The sequence below is a fragment of the Diadema antillarum genome, unplaced genomic scaffold (assembly GCF_040938485.1).
Source record: "Diadema antillarum isolate AM-2024a unplaced genomic scaffold, OU_Dant_1.0 seq00000079_RagTag, whole genome shotgun sequence".
NCBI classification, from domain to species: Eukaryota; Metazoa; Echinodermata; class Echinoidea; order Diadematoida; family Diadematidae; genus Diadema; species Diadema antillarum.
Genome location: NW_027271172.1, coordinates 1,766,578 through 1,789,871, shown reverse-complemented (window position 1 = coordinate 1,789,871; position 23,294 = coordinate 1,766,578). Strand labels below are relative to the sequence as shown.

Below are 23,294 nucleotides of genomic sequence, written 5' to 3'. Positions count from 1 at the left end.
CTTGTTTTGTTCTGTTTTTTGTTAGTTTTTTTTTTGGGGGGGGGGTAGAAAATTGTCCAAATATTTTACCAAAAGTGTGCACCAGATTGCTGCATTTCAATTCTGAAACTGCAAAATCTCCCTCGAATGGGAAGGGAATACCCCTCTCACATCCTCCTGCGTTCGATTCTTTTACCATAGGCTTTTATAGTACTAGTACACTTATAGACCGACAGATTTCCGAATGTTTCATCAAAGGTGTGGACCAGATCTATCACTTCAGAAAAATGAAAAAGTTCCGTTTTAGAATTGGCAATTTCCCAAATTCCATCAAAATTGTGTTTACGATGTATTTTCATTTATAAAATTCATAAACATGCAAAAGCTCATTCCTATGCATGGGGCGTCGATCCTGGAGGGTAAAGGGGCAAACGTTTTTGCCCACCCCCCCCCCCCCAAAAAAAAAAAAAAATCCCGAAAGGATTTTTTTTTGCCTTTGTTTTGTTTTGTTTTGTTTTGTTTTTTAGTTTTGTTTTTTTTTTTATAGTGTGCTGTCCAAATGTTTCACACAGATAGTTTAATTTCAATTCTGAAAATGCATAATCTCCCTCGCGTCGGAGGGGATACCTGTCACACACCCTCCCCCGTTATAGGTTTTCTTCCATATACATGTATGTGTACTCATTACACTTTGGAGATTGACGCATAGATCTTCCAACTTTGTGTTTTTGCCCCCCCCCCCCCCCCCCCCCCCCCCATCGTGAAAACTGATCGACGTTCCTGTTCCTTAGTACATGTTTAATATTGTAATGTAAAATGTATATCATATCATCCTTTGCGGAAAAGAGACTGAACATCAATGACCATGACTTTGTTTTATGCTACGCTCTGAGTGTATGTCCAAATACTTGTGTTCTGCATGTTCAAAGTGATTGTGTGATGAAAGTATCCGTTATGTTTCTCTGACTTTCCTTGAAAACACAAATCTGAGGCGATGAAAAAAAAATAAACAGCTTGCGCCTTTCTTTGTGATATCTATCATGAATTTATCCATGATGCCAGCAGTCCGTATCATCTTTCTTGTGTACTGTGTGTGTGTACCTGTGTGATGTGACACCGGGGAGGTGTCATCGGTCCTGGGAAACTATGAAAGGCATGCATAATATAGATATAACATGTTTTCATGTTATAGAATTATACAAATAGCAGCGTTAATATGCTTGGCCGTTGATATCATCATGTGTGATTTTGAATTGTTCTGGAATAATTACTACTGGTGAAGTTAAAGAATAATGAATAACTTTCTTTTTTACACGACACCAGTACACACGGACACACACACACACACACACACACACACATATATATATATACACACACATACATATACCCATATATATATATATATATATATATATATATATATATATATATTTAATTCTTTATATGTAATATAATATCATATTATATACATATATTTATATACATCAGCATCGATAATTCGAATAAACTATATGAAAGTCATACTTTGAAATTTATTTAACAATCAATATATTTTATTTGATATTGTGCACATGGCAAACTGTGTTCGTTCATAACAAGCGTACATTTGGTTTCGGGGAAACATACCGATAACAGTCAATGATTGTCCGACAAGGAGCACGGCTGCGAACGTCAGGGTAATTTGAGTAGGATTGTTGTCATAAGCTGGAGATTCTCGTCACACCTTGGGAGAAATGAGCATCGTTGGCGACACGGTAGACTACAGAGGGCGCAGTGGTAGTATCCATGGTGACTAGACGTTGGATTGTCATAGTGCGGAGAGCTAGAATTATTCTCGTGCTCTACAAAAGATAAATGAAGGTATACCATAAAGGACATTTTCTTTTAATACTTAAAATTATATGATTGCGACGTTGTCTCGGAGTATCGTCATTATTTCTGATTAATTCAATCGTCTTATACAACGCAAAGTTGTCAAAAAAGGCAAGATGCAAATAACTTTCAACGAGTGTGTAACAGGCTGCAAGAATAATATGATGGATCACCTTTCAAAACGCATCTTTCGCGCCTTATATACCAGTCAGTAACTGTGCAATGAAAACAATATTCCTGATGGTAACATAATTATATCATTCCAGATTATGGTGAACTGCATGTTGTGCAGGTATTGTCTCTTGTCTGTCGGGCATAGGCCTCGTGGTGATACAATGTATTTCTATTGACAGATTACAATGTGTATTTCATTGAACTTGTTTGTGTATGTTGAGTGCTGAGAAACTCTTGCAAAGCAAGAATCCGCCTTTATTTAGGCTTTCTTCGACCTCCTATCATGCTCTCTTTCTCTTCATGTCTTGGCGTTTCCATGTACAATACGCATGGCTCGACACTAACTTTTTTGTTTGGTGGCCCGATGGGGCTACCAAAATCCTAAATTTCAAATTTTTGGTGGCCCGAGAGAAAAATTTGGTGTCCCGAAAAAAAACAATAAAAAACATTAAAAGTCCTTTTTTTTTTTTAATGAGTCAAATATTTAAGATTTATGACAGTAAGAATTAGAAGTTGGACATATCTACTCATAAATAGACTTCAACAAACTTGCAACACTCACTCTCAGTCATTCATTCAGTTCTTTTCAGCCATCCTTTGAACAAATTTAACTGCTAATTTCTGGCGCAAAAAGTTACGAATTTATTGACTTACTTTTAAAAAAATTTTGGTGGCCCAAGGCGGGTCACCAAATTTGCTCTTTTTTGAAATTTGGTGGCCCGACTTTCATTTTTGGTGGCCCCGGGCCACCGGGCCACCGTTAGTGTCGAGCCCTGCAATACGAATCATACCGTATTTTATTCAAAAGACTTACGCTTTAGATGTTTTCGATTTCACCGAGACCTGAGGCGCGGCAACTGAGGTATCTCCTGTTGTCCTTTCGCCTGTAGCGACGGTCACAGATGCAGTTTTCACCGTGGAGTCCGGTGCAGACTTTATGAGGAAGGCAAGTGGAGGCATATTGAGAGAGAGAACTGACAGGTTTTACACTGGGTATAGTTCTAAAATGTGTAAGTTACGGATAGAAATAACCAATGTAAAAATATTTATCAGTATAATCAATGTTAAGTATTGGTAAATATACAAAATGTGAACGATAGTTTTATCAAAATTGTTCCTAGGATAAACCTCTACAATTATGGTTTATTTGGAAAAGTAGTGATATCTCCTTATATTCTAGGCTTTATGGCGAAATTTGTGTATGGTAGGATGTCTTATGATACAACTGACCTACACATTATGCATCAAAATGTGATGACTCGAACATTTTTAGATCACTGGTCCCAATGGTAAACAGTGGCTTTATTATATGGACCTGCCTCGCTACTGTCCTCCCATAAACAGTAGACTCCCCGTTATTAAGAATTCCTCGGGACCGGCAGGTTTTCTTTAGTTATATCGAAATTTCGTTATTAGCCAAACAAACAGTAGAAACAAACACAGAGCGGATAATGTTAGGCAAATGTTAGGGCCTGAATTTTTATCTCTCTTCGTTGTAACCGGAATTTCAATATAACTGTGTTCGTTATAACGAGAGTGCACTTTACATACAATTACATAATAGCTTTAAAAAAAAAAACTGGTTATGATAAAAATCACAAAAGTATTCGTAGAAAAGGCAGACTGTTGTTCCATTTGACGACATCTGATCAAAGCTGAGCTAAGAAACAAATAACTTTTTTTTTACAAACAAATAACTTACAAACTTCATGACTGAAATAAAACAAAATAGTCCAGAACTCACAGGCAAATCGACCTCTCTTCACCATCGGCTCCGAGCCGTACACAGCCTGCTCCAGATCGTCAAGTTCTTCGGGTGTGGCGGCCACGGAAGCAACCAGCACGGCGACAGCGATGGCAAAGACGAAGACCTTCATTCTGTGGTCGAAGGCGTCGGCAAGAAAAGGAAAAGACAATTTATTATCAAAGTACAAGATGAACACCTCATTTGGACCGTTCTGTAAACATCACGAACATTCTTTTAAAAGATTAGAATATGAAATATTAAGATGTAGAACCTCACAGTTAAGTTGGTATCAGTGATACACTATAGAGTTTGAATTATCTATTACTCTAAAAAAATCGAGTGAAAATGTTCACTCTTGAAGGAGTGAATAACAGAAAAGAGTGAATTTTGAGTGAAAATGCTAATTTTCACTCATTTTAGAGTGACCTCAGGGATCACTCGAAATTAGTGAACATGAACATTTTCGCTTAAAATTCACTCTTTTCTGTTATTCGCTCCTTCAAGAGTGAACATTTTCACTCGATTTTTTTAGAGAGTATTTGATGGAGCATCATTATCCATTTCTAGGTTGCAGAATTCAGCTCAAAGACATTTCTTCAGTCTTTGCTGCACATGCTGCAGGCACACTTCCATGATTCTATATCTAATTAGTCAATTCCAGCAGTGTCCAGTATCGACTGCACTTTATCAAGTGAACTGAAAACCATTCACGTACAGGCAAATTTACTGGGCATGTTATGCGGCTTAAAATCTGCTCACCAGCCGTTCCGATAATATTTGCTATAAAATCATAGAGAGTTTTGTATATCGGAAAACCCTAGTCAGATACTGATACACATCTATTTTCATATGGCTCGCATACTAGAATATAACTTTTTTTTTGTAATGTACTGAAATTTTGTGCATGTTTTATTCACACAAGATTGTGCAGAACAACCATAAAGCTTGCCTGAGGTTCGCTATATATAGCAACAAATTAACTGATGCACGTCAAGTGAAATCCTGCCTAAGAAATTAGAATTGGAGTGAGCAGGTGAATGAGATGCCGTTCGTTGCTACAAGCTTTTTGAAAAGAAGCAGCCACCAATTTTTATATATTACAGATTGAAACCGTCTATTTCAGATGTTCCCAGGTATTAGTGCCCTGTCGCCCATCGATCGCTCGAGAATTAGTCTTTGTTACTCAATACGGTACGAATAGTACATGTATATGAGAAACATCGAATCTAAAAACAAGATAAAAGACTTATTGCTGTTGAATAGGCAATTTATGGGGTAGTAACATTAGCAAAAACAAACTTTTCAATCTATGTAATATTGCTACTGTTTTGACATCTTCGATGGAAGAAGAGGATATTTCACCAGTAATTTAACTTAACGGTCGGGATTCTTGACTGAAAGACAGTATCATCTATTGCATGTTTACCTTGATTCACATATTTCGCTTGTCTGTCTGGATTTATTTAAAGTGGTCCACAAAAGAAGCATTTGGACTCTTACGAGCGAGTTTCCACAGGGCCGACAGCTCTAAGTCCCCCTGGCCTCCCGAGGACCAGGCAGGCAATGGGTATAGAGTGCCTGCCCTTGAAGACACAACCACTGTTGCCAGAGTCTCGAACCAGAGATCTCGTAATTTAGAGTTCATTGTCTTATCCACTTACCCTACAAAGGCAACCTGCCACACATTAGAGAGATTGATACACCTATTGCACGACATTAAGATAAATGAACACATTTAACTTTCGCTCGGAGATTCTTACCTGTTAAATTGGTGGAAGACCTGTGTCGATGGCGAGACCAGAAGAAAACGTGGAAGGTGGATCTATGATGATGCCGCTAAGGATGAGTCTGTAGCACGTTGGTCAGGATCCCCCGTATTTATACAATTTCCCCCGCCCAATCCTGGTCCCGCCAACCAGTGGACAGATGTTAAGGCAGGAGAGCGGCTTCACGACTTTAATCCATCTCCATCGTCACATTAATCACTCTGCAAAAATGAACAAGGTACGCGCTGTAAGGATTTGCTGCTCATTAAACTCCATGCTTTGTCGGTTCCATTTTTCTGTTTGGTTGCTTTTATTCTATTTTTTAGTTTGTGAGATAATTTTTGTCACAAATTCAATTTACAGGCGTGATTTTTGATTGCTACGAAATATCCTCAACGGTTCTCAAACAGAATGAAAACAAAATAGAACAGCATATTATTACAGGTACATTTTCACAATTTTTGGCTGGATTCATTAAGTTATAACGCTTTAAAGGACGGTGATACATTACTGTCATTTGGGAGATATAGGAAAAAGATGCTTGTTCGTATACATCGTATGTCTCTAAAATGGATATGGCTGTATTACCTCATTGAAGTTTTTGTAGAATTGGCATTGAAAAATAAAATTTGAAAAAAGATCTTAGTGTAAATGGCGAATTTAAGGAATAGAATATTGTCATGGTACCAGTAAAAATGAAATAATCAAAGAAGATACAAAATAAAAATATTAAAGCCAAAGATGTCGGATGTGAGAATTAATATTCACTCGATGGATTATCCTCGTCAGCCATAACAAGAATTACCCCTTACGCTATATTCAATGATTTTAAGGTTTGAAGATATTCATTGTCATCGTCTCCTAATAAATATTCTGTAATAACAATTAATAAAAGCAACAACAAGACATCGAGCGTCACAGTTAATTCTCTCTTGATCGTTTTTCCCCAACCCAAAAAGCCACCTCTTAGAGCTACCTCGAAGACACTCACTGTCATCGACCGCTAATTATCTGTGATAACAATTGTTAAGATAGGGTCAATGTTCATTTCATCGATATTACCAAATCTTGAGCATCATCGCTTAAGAGAGGTCAATTAATAATTTGGAAACATTCATCGTCGACAACTCCTAATATCCCTTCTAACCTTGATGAGGATCAAACTTGATTCAGCGTCCAAACCATTAAAGGCAGAACGTCTGTCCTGTTATTTGAGTCCTGTTGAAAATTTCATTTCACTCCATAGTGGGGGGGGGGAGCGCGGAGGGAGCTGAGTTCAATTGGAACATGGAGGGGCGAAAGAGAAGATGCAGAGGAGGGAGAGAAAGATAATATAAGGAAGAGAAACAGAAGAATGAGAGAATTTGATAGCTAAGATAGAAATGATTGTTTTAGACACAAATATAAAAGACTTTGATTAAAGATATATTTAGGAAATATTTTGTAGGGCCTAACATCTATTTTAGATTGTGACACGTCGAATTAGTCTGTGTCTTGACGAATGCGTCTCCTCTTATTTCAGGTGACAACCTACGCTTTGAATGTTACAATGTTTAAAGACATAATAAAGAATGTTGAACACACACAAAAATCATTATCATCATCATAATCATCATCATTGTTATTCCTCATCAATGAGGGATTTAGTTAGTTACCTAGTTAATTAGTTTGTAAGCCCCCCTGATTAGTTTATAGTAAGTTAGTTATCTTTATTACAGTTATCATTGTTGTTCTCATTACAGATACCATGTATAGCAGTCCAATTTATTACTGTACTTGTAATTCATAGGCATCTATACTGTTTCTTTTTCTAGAATGTTCACAAGCACGATCCTGCCATTGTACATGTACAGTATTTTAAAACAATTCTGAAGGGCTCAAGAAATATAAATATTCGGAAAAACGCATTATTTCGTCGACGGGACGTCATGCAATCAACCGACACAGTACGAGAGAAGATTAAAGGGGCTCTGAAATCCAAATACATGTTGATTAGTGTTGATTTATGATACCCTCGACATCACTTTTGCGGTAAAACAAATATCTAGAAACATTGCATATATTTTTAACGATTTTTTTTCTTCTATTTTTCTGCAGATTACTTGGGAACGCCCACAAAAAAAAATCCTTCCAAATCAATCAATATTAATATTCTTGAGATGACCTCATCTGTCAATCATTGCTAAAGTACGGAAATGTTTAACAAAAGACATTGGAATGCACCTTCCTGTTGACTCAGCATAACTTGCATGTTTCTGTCATATTAATGTGACTAACAAAAGACATGGCGAGGGAATGATCTGTGTCGAATTGCTACAATTTGAAAAGGCAGGAATCAGACGCGAGAATCAAGGCTGCTCGAAAATCCCTTGACGCTCATTGTGTCACTATAAGGCATGCCCCAAGGACGTGTTTTTTTATACCCGTTTTATTGTCGCATCATACTTGTGAAGTTACCGATGGAAGAAGCGAGTGTTTGATTACATGCGGCCGGATTATACAGTGATTTCTGGTTACATAATTTCAGAAATTGATTGATTAGTCAGTGGTGGGTATACTCTGGCATTATTTTCATTTTGAATTTGAAAAAAAAAAACGTGATAATAGATTTTAGTGGTTTTTTTTCTAATTTATGTCTTCATTGATTACAGTTATACCTAACAAAAATAAATACGATTAGAAATCACCGATATTCTATAATGATACAGTAAAGAAAGGAGAAAGAGAAAACAGGGGGTACAGTATTATATATATGTATATATATATATATATATATATATATATATATATATATATATACATATGTATTATATATATATATATATATATATATATATATATATATATATATATATATATATATATACATATATATGTTTAGGGCCTAATTACCATTTTTATTCACGACAGCCCCAGCATTATGTGAAGAATGCCTCTTTATAGGATGACAGCTCCACACACGTTCCTTTTGAGCAGTTATTTGTATACATTTGAACAGATATGAATTGGTCCTCTCACACAGCGTGCTTGTTGCAGAAATTTGTTTGTTAATGTTTGTTTGTTTGTTGTCGTTTTTTGTTTTGTTTTGTTTGGGGTTTTTTTCCGGATTTCATTCATATGACAAAATTATTGGAAACAATGTATGCGTTTTGGGTTTTTTTTTTCTTGGGGGGGGGGGTCAGATTATCAGCCGATACGTCTTTTTGTGTGTGTGTGTGTGTGAGGTGGGAATGTAAACTCATGGTATTATAAAATGATTCATCTACGTTAATATTCATTTTTCAGGAAAGAAGGCTCTGCGTATTAAATCCTCGGCAGTGCCGTATATTAATATACTAGTACGGCACTGATCCTCGGATGTCACGGCCGCCCTCTTACGGCTTGTCGCGTACACCAAATTTTGCGTTCCCTGACGTGACTTACCGATAGACTCTTGAGTCTGGAAGTTAGATTGGGGTCAGGTAACCGAGAGGTAAGTGACAAAATACCGTCAACTGACTAGCAACTGACGAACTGAATGTGTAGCATGTACATCTTAAACTGTCGGCAATTGTGCACTTGGCATGGCATTGTATTTTCTCTAAATTGTTGGCGTTGAAAACTCTCGACGACTATGACAGCTGGAGACAGCTAGCACTAACAGGCTGCAAGTAGTTTAATCCGACTCGTAATATTCTGTGTTAGTAAGAGACCACTGCACTTGACCAGCACTGTTTACCGTAACTATACACAGCCCAGTCGCCGCTGTACGTAGGTACGTCGCACAGTGTACTTTCAGCGTCTGGTCGGGCTACGTTTGCCGGTGCACCGCTGTGGCCTGTGCTGTGTTCAGCTGTGTAGGTAGTGGGGAGATTCTCCCGCCCGAAACCCCTAGCAAACGGGAGACTCCAAGTTGATGTGTGCGAAGCGCAAAGTTCCTAGGATTCTAGATGTTCTCTGGTGCTGTCTTAGGCTTATTTTTTCAACATACGATAGAAATAAGTAAGAAATCCTTTCCACCGGGAGACACAGAGCTAGGGCGGGAGAAATCAAATCTCAAACGGGAGAACGGGAGATCGTGCAAAAATGGGTTTTCGGCGGGAGATCTCCCGTCGAAAACAGGAGAGTTGGAGTCTCTGTGGTAATGCTCATTGTTGATACACCTGTATTAGAAGAAAGCTCAAATTCCGCATACCCATATAGCACCAAAGTCACAGAATATACTTGATAGCTTATTTCGAATCACTCACGTAAATTTGAACCAAATCCGTCTTCGGAAAGCAAGCGCCGAGATCGACGTCGACTATCAATATGATCAATCTTCTTTTTGTCCATTGTGGCATTATGTGAGCAGTCGCAGCGCGCAGCGTACATATCTAGCGCCGCACTGTGAAGGTCTCACGACTTTTAGTAATCATAAAATAGAACCTCTAGGCTCTACAGTCAACAAACTAAATTATTTGAACATCGTTACCTAGAAACTGTCCTTGCCACTCTTGGCGGGGGGGGGGGGGGGGGGAATGATCGAGGTGCAGGCTGCTGCAAAACTTTTTTACCACTTGCCTCGTCGGGCAGGCAGGTTTTAAAATTGTTGCAGAACACTTGCACGAAAAAAAGTATTAAAAAAATGGGAAAGTGATGTGAGAGATTTACTTGCGTGTCAAGCTCAAGGGCTTAATAAAACAAAACCTGTTAATTTGAATGAACAGCACACATTGATTCGCCTGCTTTAACATGTTGGAGTAATAAACTCGGTTTGATGTGGTGTTGCTGTTGCATTGCATTTCGTGCAAGTGCTTGAAAGTTTGCTGAAATGAAATTTAATGTGTTGCATCACTAAACTGTCATAATCTGTAAGCTGTGGGACTCTGTACGGGCGACTTAATGGATGTGTAGGGGGAAAGTGAATACACGTAAAATAAGTGGCTTCAAACTTTTTGCTTGCCCATTTGCTTGTCCAATATGGGCAACATTTTCTCTCATTGTTCCAAAACACCTTCCCGACTTTGATTTCCACTCGTCCCAGGCAATTGGGCAAGTGCTTGTTAGACGTTTAGTGCTACTCCGTAACATCTAAGTGAGTTTTGTACATTGAATAGAAATCTTGAATGCATTGTACTACTGTACATGTATACTAAACCTGTCGACAAAATTGTCTGAATTACATATTACAACATGTATAGTGGTGTAGATAGTCTTTAACCCCTTAAGGATGAGTCCAAATATACTCGGGCAGGAGTCTATGGGAAATGCGTGTTGTAGCAAAATCAGTCCGTCCTCAGCGGATTAAGACTACTTCTCATGATCACAAAGTAAAATCATAGTTCATACTCGGTGAGCTCTGAGATTAGCAATTTTCTACACCTATTGACTTATTTTAAACCATTGAGGACGGACTGATTTTGCTATGATGCGTATTTCCCATATGGACACCTGCGCGAGTATACTCAGGACTTGTCCTCAACGTGTTAATGTTTGAGTATATTAGATCTTGTGTCAAAATAGAATGACTTTTTCTGTCAAGTGTTACTGGCATTCTATTAAAAAGGGGGAGACAAGTGGCTCAGCATCAATGTTTTCTATCATTGTCATTCAAACCAGACTTACAAAAAGGCAAAATGCCTTTGCTTGGAAACAAGTTCAACACCAAGAAAACACCGCCACGTCGGTCAGCCTCCCTGAATAATTTGAATCGGCTGGAGAGCTCCATCAGGGAGGAGGAGTATGGAATGACCTACGGCCAGCCAAAGGTCAAACTTGGTGGACAGGAACTCAAGTTTGATGAAGACAATGGCATGTGGATAGCTGGTAAGATAACTTACCTTTTAAACCCTTGATATGTTTATTCACTGATCAGCACTTCTCCTTCCTCCCTTTCTTTATTGTTTGGCACAGATGTCCTAAGCTTCAAATTCATTATCAATGAATGAATATAGTTGTATCATTACCTTAATTCTTATTGTGTCACCATAACTTCCATGGAGAAATGTTTCATTGGTATGCTTGCTAAATCCAATAGCAGAAGTCAAACCACAGACCTTTGAAATAAAGCGCACTAGATATCCACTAGATCTTGACATCTCAGTTGAGCATGTACACTGTATGTAATGTCATGTGATAGACACATGCATAAATACATGTAAATACAGTTTAATGTACAGTAATACAAACTCCCTTGTCTGGGTATACTCAGTGATTTTTATTGCAAGCATGCACTCTTGATCAAACTAAGATTTCAAAAAGCCCTGCCAGTTTGTAACAAGTAAAATGCAAAGTAAATTATCAGATTTTATTACAATAGTAATAGTATTGCACGTGAATACAAATTTATGCATGTAGTTCAAATAGAACAAGAAGAGAATGTGAATATTTTATTGTGCATGAGTACATCTACTACTTGGTGCAATGGATACACACTAAGGTCACTAACACACTTTTGTTACAATTTTGTATTTCACTTCTTGGTTGACAAAGAATTTCAATATTGACAACACAATCTGCTTTGGTATTTGATCAGTAATAATTATATGCAGAGATGTAGGGGATGGCCACATTTGAATTTTTTTCTCTGGGTTGAGAAGTTAGGGGATTTTTTGTTTTGTTTTGTTTTGTTTTCACTAGAGAATATTCTCTTTAGTTTTGTGTGTCAGCATTTCATAGAGTCTAGGAATATTGATGTTATTGACAAATTTGCTCATGTGTCAGTGTGAACATTACACTGGACATCGACTGGCAGGGTTTTCAGTATTCCAGACTAGGTATTAAAGTCTGTAGGTTTAGTGTGCTGCCTGGTTATCCCAACAATGTATTTGGTGTCATTTTGCCATCAGAATCTGGGCCCTCTGGTGGCATCAGTCAGCGGGAATTCATCAAGCTGAGAAAGCAGAACCAGTCCCTGTCGGAAGAGAACAACCTCCTCAAACTCAAGATTGAACTTCTCCTCGATATGGTAGGTGAAATGTTACCTTTGACCATTACTTGTCTTTCAAAAGTGAGCAAGAGAGAGAGAGAGAGAGAGTAAAAAAAGATTACTTGATTTGGAATACATGTTAACCTGTTGAGTACGGACTAATTTTGCTACAACACTCATTTTCCATAGACACTTGCCCGAGTATACACGGGACTCATCATCAACGGTTAAGAAGAAGACATATCTTGTGCATTTACCAAATCTGTGTTAGATGTTGATATTAAGGCTCTATAGGAAAATTTAAATATTCTAACCATGACAGGCTTAAAGCAACTCTTCATTATATGTCAACTCGTGGTTTCCATGGGCCACTAGTGTCATTGATAAACTGACATCTGGGGGGCGTTTCATCAACGAGTTCGTCGGAGTTTTCACCGACGAATTTGCTATCAGCCAATCAGACCAAGGATTTCATTAGCTTTTAACAGTTGTCAGTGTAAATCCTTGCGTCTGATTGGCTGATAGCAAATTCGTCGGTGAAAGCCTCCGACGAACTCGTTGATGAAACGCCCCCCAGAACACATGTCTGTGAGAATATGGAACATATGTTTCACAAGTCCACTGTGTCCATATTTCAACAAATTTTGGCTTTTGATTCAACACCCATTTGAAGGATAGTGAAGAGATGAATTGTCTCTGACTTTTGAGCCACATGATCATAGCTAATAATGTGAATTTAGTATTATTCTTGGGACTTTTTCTTTCTCTCTCTCTGTCTCTCTTTTAAAAAAATATATTTTGTGCTCTTTTCATCAGTATATAATATCTTTTTTTAATACCTTGGTGGATGTGTGCTTGTCTTATTGTCCATTTTTTAATTTTTTGTAAACATCTTTGTGGATTTGTGCTTGTTTCTTTTCTTTGGAATAGCTGGCAGAAACCACTGCCGAGAAGCACCTCATGGAGAAGGATCTGGGAGAATATGGCTTTCCATCAAACCAGAAGAAGAAGAGTAAGAACCAGAAGAGGTGATGAAGATGAGTCTGGACTTTATCTCCCCTTCTCACCCTACTGGCATGGATCCTCCCCCATCCTTACACCATCCACTGGAGAGAACGAGGAGATAGACATCACATTGTCTTTACGAGCGCAGACTCAATTAAATCCACCTCCTAGGAGGTTGGCTGCTGGACAGCTTTGGGCTTTCACCGATTGATTTTGGAGCCGAGCCGTCAGAATTTTGCTGGCAGTGCATCGCTTTGCCTGTATATGGCATCTGTATCCGTGACTCAAAGCATTTAGTCTTGTACACTATTGTAAAATCCCACCCCACTGTTATATGGGCAGATGAATGGAGTGAAAAATACAGGAAACAAGAAAAGTGAGGGTGCATATGAAATTTACACACATGTACAGGGAGAAGATGAATATTCAGTTGATGGCCACTCTCCAACCTTGTGGAGAAAAAAAAGAGAAGAAATAAAAGTATGTGAAGAGCAACTGCACATTTATAAGATCCACATTACTTTCTTTTTTAATTTCATGTTGATTGATCTAGTTGTCTATGTTGCATGAGAATACCATACTGAGACTGAGAAGCACCCATAATCAGGTACTTACTCAAAACTTGATGAGGTACACTGTACAGTAACCTCCACATTAATCGATGTTGGTATTAGTTGACAAAGTTGTGTAGGTTGACACAATGGAGAAGTCCTGAAATTTTCTTTTCTTTTGTTATGTTGTTCACTTCCATGTAAGTCAACATTCATATGAGTAGACAGATTTTCTTCCACCTCCATGCTTTATCTGTAGTCATTTCCTATGAAGATTAAAACTTTGAGCACTAAAAATGTTATAATTAGATGTTTGACTGACATTAGATGAATTCCTTGAAGAGAATGGTACTACAGTGAAGGTAAGAGGTGCAAACAGGACCATGTGTACATTCTCACTTACACTGAGCCATGCAAACATTGATGTGCTGCCTCCAGGGTGTACACCCTCTATGCAGATGCAGATACTGGTAGTAGAAAACTTGAAAAAAAGGAGCAGGTTGTCTCCCTGCTTGGTCATGAAGTGAGGCTAAGTCTTTAGAATATAGGTTAATGGTGTTATGAAAAAGATTTTACTCTTGATTTAATCTGCAAGGTATATTGTGTTATTTAATGTGTGTGTACATGTGTGTATGTGTTTTGTAAATAGCACTGGGATTTTTTCTGCCAACACTAATAATTAGATGGAAGAAAATCAACCTTCGCAGTGCTTTTTCAAGATAAGAGTAGCCATGGTTAAATTTGATGCGTAAATACTGTATGTAGATATTGTATTCAAATGCAGAATGTTTTGGGAGTGCAAATGTATTATTCCAGATTGCTTGTTACCAATGTATTCTATGGAAGCAATGTGAAAAACTATGTTGTTGCCATTCATGTGGACCTGGACGTTTTTGAGTGCTTTTTTGAAGAAAATAAAATCCTATTTGTGAACTGGGAAAAAGTTATGAGAGTTCAACATTCGTTTATAAGTACATTTTACTGCCTATTTTCTTTGCAAGGAGTGTGAGAAACGTGACAATTTTTGACAGGATTATATTAGAATTTTTTTTTTTTTTTTTAATGTGGCAACATCAAATGCTCAAGTACAATTTGTACGCTGTATGACCTTAAAATAGTTTCCCTCATTATCTCTTCAGCACAAGACAAAGAAAAAAAATGGCATAACATCTGAAGTCATATATTAATGGCAAACCTACATCCAAATAAATTCAAATATCCACCAGTCCTCCAGAGAATGAATTACTAATTTAGATGAAATTATCAATACAAGCTCACATACCATAATACTGTTAGCGTTGAACAAATCACATCCAACATCAGAACAAGAAACCAATTATTGCTTATAGAAATACCAAGGAAAAAAATCACTTTTTCAGATCTGATACGCATTACATATCTTTATATATATATATATATATATATATATATATATATATATATATATATATATATATATATAGATAGATAGATAGATAGATGGATAGATAAAGATGAAGTTTGAATGCAAAGACCAAAATGTCATTTTCACATTTTTTCAAGGTAATGATCGAATTGGAAAAAATATCATTTCACTTGTACGTTATGCACTTAACAGCAAATTTTTTGAACAGTGAATTACCATGTTTTAATTACATTTTGTTTTTCTGCAAATTCAAACTTAATGTATGAAAATGCATATACATTGGTTTTTGCATTTAAACTTGTAAGTATACATATATATATATATATATATATATATACAGTGTATATATAATAGATATAGATATATAAATATATATACACATAGTCTATGTGTGTGTGTTTGTGTGTAAACTATGCTTAACTTGTCATGTAGGGAGAAATAGGTGTAAGTGAGAAATTCCTCACATTGGTCGTTGCTTCTCCCAGCTTTCAGCTAGCCTCGGCTTCAGCACTTTTCTTTGAAAAAATAAAAAACACGAAAAAAAAGCAAACCAAAATGGCCAAAAGCTTTACAAAATCAAAAGACCACAAACATACTGGTACATATCTACTTCTGCCTATGAAATGGAATAGAGCAATGTGTGTGTGTGTGTGTGTGTGTGTAAATATACATATACGTCGAGAGAGAGTAAATAAACATATGTTTTTATAAACAAAAAAATAGTGTCACTGTCTTGGCTTACGTACATAGTATTGTTCCATTTGCATATTTCATGTCTCTACATGTGTCGATATCTTTCAATGAATACTGTATATCAAAGTAACAATAATACACAAACATAGCAATAAAATGTGTTGAATTTATTCCCTTTCAACTTAGTATAACGTGGTACAGTAGTACAGTATAATACGAGCAGTACCATTCAAACATACACCATCAACAATAAGCATATCAATATGCCCCTATGCGCCTTTCATTTACCTGCTTCCTACACGTCATGGAATAGACAAATGCTGTTCCACTGTGGTATGTATGTATTAGTATGCCAGGGATACAGATTACAGGGGGAGGGGGGATGGGGGAGGTTAAATGGAAGGAAGGAAAGTGAACAGCAAAGAACTGGATAACTTTCCCCATGCATCAGATGTACATGAAAACATATTTTGACATCATTAACTATCAATCACTCCTTAAACCTACAATGTGATGAAGAGAACAAAATCAATATGAAAAAAAAAAGACGTCTAGGTCACAGAAATAAAGAAAAAAATTGCACGAAATACCTTTAATGTTGAACATGAACCTTCAAGATTTAAGGAATTTCAAGGGTCACAAGCATACCAGAAAGTATAAATGGCTTATATGCAGACTGTTGTGGAAAGCAAAATAAAAACCAATCAGTTTCTACATGTACATTCATACACAGTGTGTACACATATATCAATTCATTTACCTCTGTTTTTCTCATACATTCATTCAATTAGTGCACAAGTTAAGATATGTGCTAGGTTTTTGCTATACTGTCTAGTTTTGCAATCTGTAATCTTGGATTGCAGTTATTTATCATTCATTACTTCAAAAGCTATTAAAGCATGGTATCAGTCTGTCTCGGTCTGTGTACACCTTTGAATATCACCATTAAGGGGAGATGCCTAAATAGCCTAGTAAAAAAAGGACACTACCCGGTTACCACTTGCACTGATCAATGATGTGCTGCATGATGTATGCACGAAAAAGACATGCAGCACAAAGTTTCGAAGAGAAGACATAATCATACACATGTACGAAATAAACATCTGCTAGGTAAAATCAATGCTTTGTGTGAGAATTCAACTAGAGCACTGAATGAAACATAGAATGGACAATTTCATTATCTCTCATCTCAAGAATAAGAAGGGGCACAGTTTGCAATATGCATCCACTAGTTTTCAGATCGAGTTCAGTTTCTTTGCTTCTAAATACAGTGTAGACACTGCATATTTTGAGAGTGACCAGAATACATCAGCTGACCTGTACATCCAATATGCAAGTGACCAAGGGCTATAGACATCCATGAAATTCAATTAGATATCTCAAAATGAATTTAAAGTTACATGTCCAGCACTCTCAGTAACTGTTGGATCTTCTCTGAAGCAAAGGAAACAAAACATCTCTAATGTACATCCAAAACACATGAAATCACAAGGCCTGCACTGTACAAATCTGCCCTGCCCTCCCATACAAAGACTTTGATACATAATATTATATGACTATCTACTTTCCATTGGGGGTGGGGCAACAGCAACTCCTGGTATGGGCGGGGTCAGACCTCCTGGCATTCCTCCAGCTGTCGCTGCATTGGGTCCCAGCAGTATCTGGTGAGACAGATGATATTAGAATGTTCATTCACTGATGAGTTAAAAGAGACATGTTATTTGTAGTTCTCTCGCACAAGACAGTCTGCACCACAGGAGAATACCGTATGTCCCCCCCCCCCAAAAAAAAAAAAAAAAAAAATTACAACAGGACCCTCTGCAATGATATCTTTAAAATATTGAATCATTCTAAATACAAATTCAGGGTATGAAGCTATAACTCATTGCCCACATCTTACAGAAAACCCCATTCGATTTGCTTTAGTGGTCAAAGAGAAATGAGTAATTTTGTAGAGGATGTCGGGAATCTCTTCCCTCCAAGTTCTATTGTATTATATTGTATTCACACACAATATCATTGAAGTGTTTAACTTGGAAAAATCACACTCATGACATGCTGTACACCAATCCACATTTCTCTGTGACCGCTTAACCAAATCAAATTGGGTTTTCTGCAAAATAGAGCTAAAAAGTTATATTTTAAGACCCTGGAGTAGCATTTAGACAGTTTAATCATATTGGGTGTTATCAATGCGAAAATCTGATTGTAATTTTTTGGGGGACATACTTTACAGTGATAGAATTAAATCCATGAAGTGTTGAAGGGGAATGAAACCCAAATATTAATGTGGAGGGAGTGAATGCAGCACTGTAAGTAGAACAATTATCATCAAACTGAGGAAATTCAGACAATCTGTTGAAAAGTGATACAACATAAATCTTAATTTGGTGAAGCTATCACTGGATGAGACATCTACTACACTGGATGAGAAATCTACTTCATGATGTCATACATGCATAGACAAGGATATAAAGACTGTACAAAGAAAACTCCATAAAGTTGAAATTTTCATGAAAAGTACACATGCCTTCAAATTGTCACTCATATACATTATGGTCAATATTATTCCCCATGCTTTCTGAAAGAGGTAATAAGTCAAGTGTGCTTTAATTGCGCTCAGGAAAGTGGCAATATTATGTTGAATTTTCCTTATAGTTTCTTTTTTTCATTGTCAGTGTGTGATGTCACAAAGCGTTGTTGTCTGCTCATCCAGCAATGGCTGCATTTTTTAACAGATTGTCTGATTTTCCTCAAACCTCAATGATGTGTTCTACTAATATTGCTGCAGTCCTGCAATTCATATACATATTTGGGGCTCATTTTCCTTCAACTTTCAGAAAATGTATATAAAAAATGACACCAAGATTTAAAATGAATGAGTGTCTGTTGGTATCATTTGGCATTCGATACACCTCACCAGCGATTAACCTTTAGGATAGATGGCAGATGGCTGCTGCTGTCATCCAATATGACATTGCAAAGTTATAAAAAAAATAATAAATAAATAAATAAAATCAAGATGTTTTTGTCTTGTGAAAGGTCCTGTTTACCTTTGGGAGCAGTGATATCAAAAATGTTCAAGATATCACATTTGATGCATACAAACTGTATGTGTAAGTCTGTTGTGTCACAAACATCAAACCATATAAAATTTTTGCAATAAAGCCTAAAATATGAAGAGATATCAGTGTTCTTCTCACTAAACCGTAACTGTAGACGGTTTAGTCTGGAAACATTCGTATCATAACTATTGTACACATTTTGTGTATTTAACAACACTTAACATCGGTTATATGGATTCAAACTTTTACAGTGGTTGTTTCTATCCTGGACTCACATTTTAGAACTATTCTAAAGCACTAATGCTGGGTTTTTGTTTCATCTGCAAACGGTAAATTATGCCTTTAATGTCTGGACATGTACACCGTATATGATAAGGTGCTAATATATCCGATGCCGTCTATGTACCTGCTTTTGTCGTTGAATCTGGGCCTGCTCCATGTGCACCATCTCTGTCTCAAACACGATGGGCAGGATGAGGACCATGAAGGAGGTGCTGCCGATCCAGAGGGCGCTCCGCGTGAAGTTGAAGAGCTTGTGCAGGCCGGTAAAGGAGAGACTGACGGTGGTTCCAGTCGCAGAGCGAAGTCTCGAGGGAAACATCTCTGTCAGGCCCCACAACCTCTCGACCAGGGTCTCATCTTCAAAGTCCTACCATGAGAAGAAAAGTGGATGGCAAAGCACATTGGCATGGAGGTGCTTTCCAGATGCTTTGTCTTCACTTGGACTAATACTTGATACAAAAGGCAACCCCCTCCCCAAATCCCAGTTAGACAGGAAGAATCTAAAAAAGGAACCTTTGGAAATAATTGATAGGTGTTGTGCATTTTTACTTGATTTTTTTATCCATTTCTATTTTTTTTTTTATTTGACAAGCCCAAAAAGTGGATGGGGGGGGGGGGGGAGGAGGGCTGCTCAGCAACCCCCCCCCCCCCCCCCGTTACACAGTCCCAATAAATGTTGAGAGAAGTCATAAAAAAAGACATCATTTATATCAATTAATTCAGTCATTCATCACATTACGGTCATTGTGTAGTATCAATACAGTTTATGCTTGCTTCACACACAAGATGAATGATTTGGGCATATATTATTCTCAGCAAACTGGAACCAATCACAGTCACTAAAACCTTAGATTTGTATCCTGTACATCTCCCCCCCCCCCCAAAAAAAAAAAATAATAATAATAATAATAAATAAATAAATAAATAAATAAATAAAATAAAATAAAACAAATAAGTAAATACATAAGTAAATAGATAAAATAAAAAGAGATCCAACAAGGAAACACACAATCAACTGACACCACATCTTTCATTCTTGAGGTTACCTCATCATCATCATCGGCTGGATCTGAAACTGTGATTGGTTTTGCTGCTTTTGGCGGTTGACTCGTCGTAGGGGCTGGGTTTTGGTGAGCCGAAGGGTTGCTGGGGCCTGCTGGCTTCGGTTCTGTCACTGTCGTTTTGACTGGGGTGGATGCAGGTGCTGTGGCTGATCCAGCGGGAGGTGGCACTGACTTGCTGAAGGGCAATTCCAATTGACAAAGCCAATCAAATTTCAAAGCAACTGAAGTTCGCAAATTGGCAGGAAAAAAAAACCCAAAGAAAAAATGCCTGGTTTTCAAAAAGAAGCTATTCTTGACAAACTCTTTTCGAGAAGTTGTCTAATCTACAGTAAATAGTGAGCATAAATTGCATGTTTTGATTTTAAAAAACAAAAACAAAACAAACAAACATAAAAATCATAATGAAGTCCTTGGGACCAGCAGCTTCTTTGTGTCATATAGAAATTTTGTTACAACTGAACAAATAAACAATAAAAAACCAGAGCGCATCATGTTGGGGCTTGGATTTTTACTTTGTTGTGACCGGAATTTGGTTATAACCGTGTTCATTATATAACGGGAGTGCACAGTTCCAATATTAATTGGCTTTTAATAGACACAAAATGCAGACAAATTCTGTACAAATTACAGCTTCCTCTAAAAGACTAGACAAGATTTTAAGCAATGCCACTCAGAATGGGTGTTCAAATTGACTTTTATTATAATCAAGATGTCTGAGGTTTCATTCACTGCGACAACCAATACAAAGAAAGCAAGAAAAAAAAAATGTGCAATTATCCAGAATCACTCCAAATGATTCTACACAATTCCAACTAATTACCTCAATCTGTTACATAATAGTAACATATAGTCTAGAACTTTTCAGCTCAGCTCAGTTCGAAAAATTCATTTTGGCATCTTCATCAGTTTCTTCTTCTTCTTGATCTGCCTACTTTACTCCTACAGTCCTAGATGGGAAAGTCAGTGAAGATTCTTGCAGATGAAAGGAGATGTGTCTCATAAATTAAAGGAGGCTTCTCCTCCTACAAAGGAATCTTTGATGGACTTGAATTTCATGTTCAAATGTACACTGTATATCAACTATGAAAAGCCCCTTACTTTCACAATGTAGACCCGAGGCCCTAGTTACTATTTGTTTAACTATACACAGCCCTGCTGCTGTAGCAATTACACAAGTGTTGCGACTCACACTGCGTCTGGTCAGGCTAGCTCTACCAATACCAACTTGACTTGTCTCTTGATTTTACCACTGCTAATAATTTAATATGACTAGACTCTAGTTCATAGCAAATTTACTACTATACTACTAGTAATTGAATCATGCGCAACACGTTTTACGGCTCCGACTTACAGCATTCACGAGTGTGCGGCTCATAATTTTGTAAAATTAGTATCATATTTGTACCCTACGTTCTGGATATCATTATCAATTGTACTTTATTCTTATGTGGGTTGTGCAAACAGCCAGCACAACCACTAAAACTAACACGGGTTACAGTCTTACAGACAGTCGTGACAGTGGCAAACAGCTTAACTTGTATCCTGATTTTTAGTGCACATCTACATTCCCAGTTAGCGTAAATTATTATAAATCAATTGATTTACAATACGTTTATTCATTTGGGAGAAATGGTTCTACTGAAGCGCTGACAATACCTTGGACTTGTCCCAGAAGTAACGCTTGTTGAATCCGCAAGATTTGGCTGCATCACCTCGGGTATTGGTACGGCTGCGGGTGCAGGCTCCCCCTGTGCCGCTGCCACAGGTGCAGGCGGAACGAGATCGGGCTGTGTCGTCATGTCGCCATGCTGTTCCTGTGCTTGCTCCTTTTGGTTAGGAATTACTACAAGATCATCATCTAAAAGCGACTCAGACATCGAATTTTCAGTTTCTGCATTCTTGCCGTCAACTGCTTGTGTGTTGGATTCGTCGGTAGAGGGTGGGGCTAAATCTACGCCAACAGTCTCTGTTACCTGTTCCAGGTTGTCGCCACCTTCCATCTTGGCAGAAATTTCGTCGCTGCTGCGTGCAGTCCCACTCTTTCGCATTGGTGTGGCTAATTAATTGCCTCGCTCCGTCGTGTGTGCATGACATGCACGTTGATGCGGAGAAGCGTGTGAGTGTGTTTCTAAAAATTCCGTACAGTACTCCACGATGCGTAAATTGCGCAAGCATGCAACACACACAACACACACACACACACGGCCAGAGCCTTCTATGAAAATCTCGCCCTCTACGTCCATGCAGTGCATGTTTTTCGAGGGACAAAAATTTTTATCGCAAAAGTAATGTACATGATGTAGTTCCCTTTGCGTAAGATTCCATCAACCGAGGACATTGGAATGTTGGACCTGCTCATGTCAAAACTATGCTATGTTCAAAAAAAAATCTACATTGGTTGCTGGTATATGCAGGTTTTAAGACCGCATTGAAAGAATTTTCAAAGTTGGTTCAAGTTCAAGTTCAAATCTATTTTTTTTCACCATAAAGTAATATATTATATTATATTATAAACATAAATCTCACTTTCTTCAGTAACAGAAAACAGCAATGATTGAAAACTTACAGTAGCGATACACTGCAAAGGTTGCTGAGGTAACGAAAGTGAAATATTAAATTTTCAATATGTGCTGTGTGAAAAAAAGGACTCATTGAACAGACAATGCTTGTAGAGTGTGGACCCCTCTTAGATATATTTTTTAGCAGCTTTAATCGCAAATATTTCATCTTAAGAAGAATGGAGTACGTTCATTGTGCGATCATACTCTTCATATGTATCACATTAATTGTATCAAATTT

The 23,294-nt window shown here is 37.5% G+C and overlaps 2 protein-coding genes across 2 annotated transcripts; one reads left to right on the top strand and one right to left on the bottom strand.

Annotated features, from left to right (window-relative positions):
- Positions 1 to 11,138: 11,138 nt before the first annotated feature.
- LOC139726138 (protein chibby homolog 1-like) lies at positions 11,139 to 13,593 on the top strand. The gene is made up of 3 exons (XM_071637215.1): positions 11,139 to 11,328; positions 12,351 to 12,469; positions 13,361 to 13,593. Exons 1-3 carry the CDS (start codon positions 11,139 to 11,141, stop codon positions 13,460 to 13,462), a joined length of 411 nt encoding a protein of 136 aa, XP_071493316.1. The 3' UTR covers positions 13,463 to 13,593.
- Positions 13,594 to 17,338: 3,745 nt separating this feature from the next.
- Positions 17,339 to 22,559, bottom strand: LOC139726136 (uncharacterized). Its single transcript, XM_071637214.1, has 4 exons — positions 22,152 to 22,559; positions 20,478 to 20,670; positions 19,556 to 19,798; positions 17,339 to 17,745 (listed from the first exon to the last, which is right to left on the bottom strand). The coding sequence occupies exons 1-4, from the start codon at positions 22,541 to 22,543 to the stop codon at positions 17,641 to 17,643; spliced, it is 933 nt and encodes a 310-aa protein (XP_071493315.1). The 5' UTR covers positions 22,544 to 22,559; the 3' UTR covers positions 17,339 to 17,640.
- Positions 22,560 to 23,294: the final 735 nt, after the last annotated feature.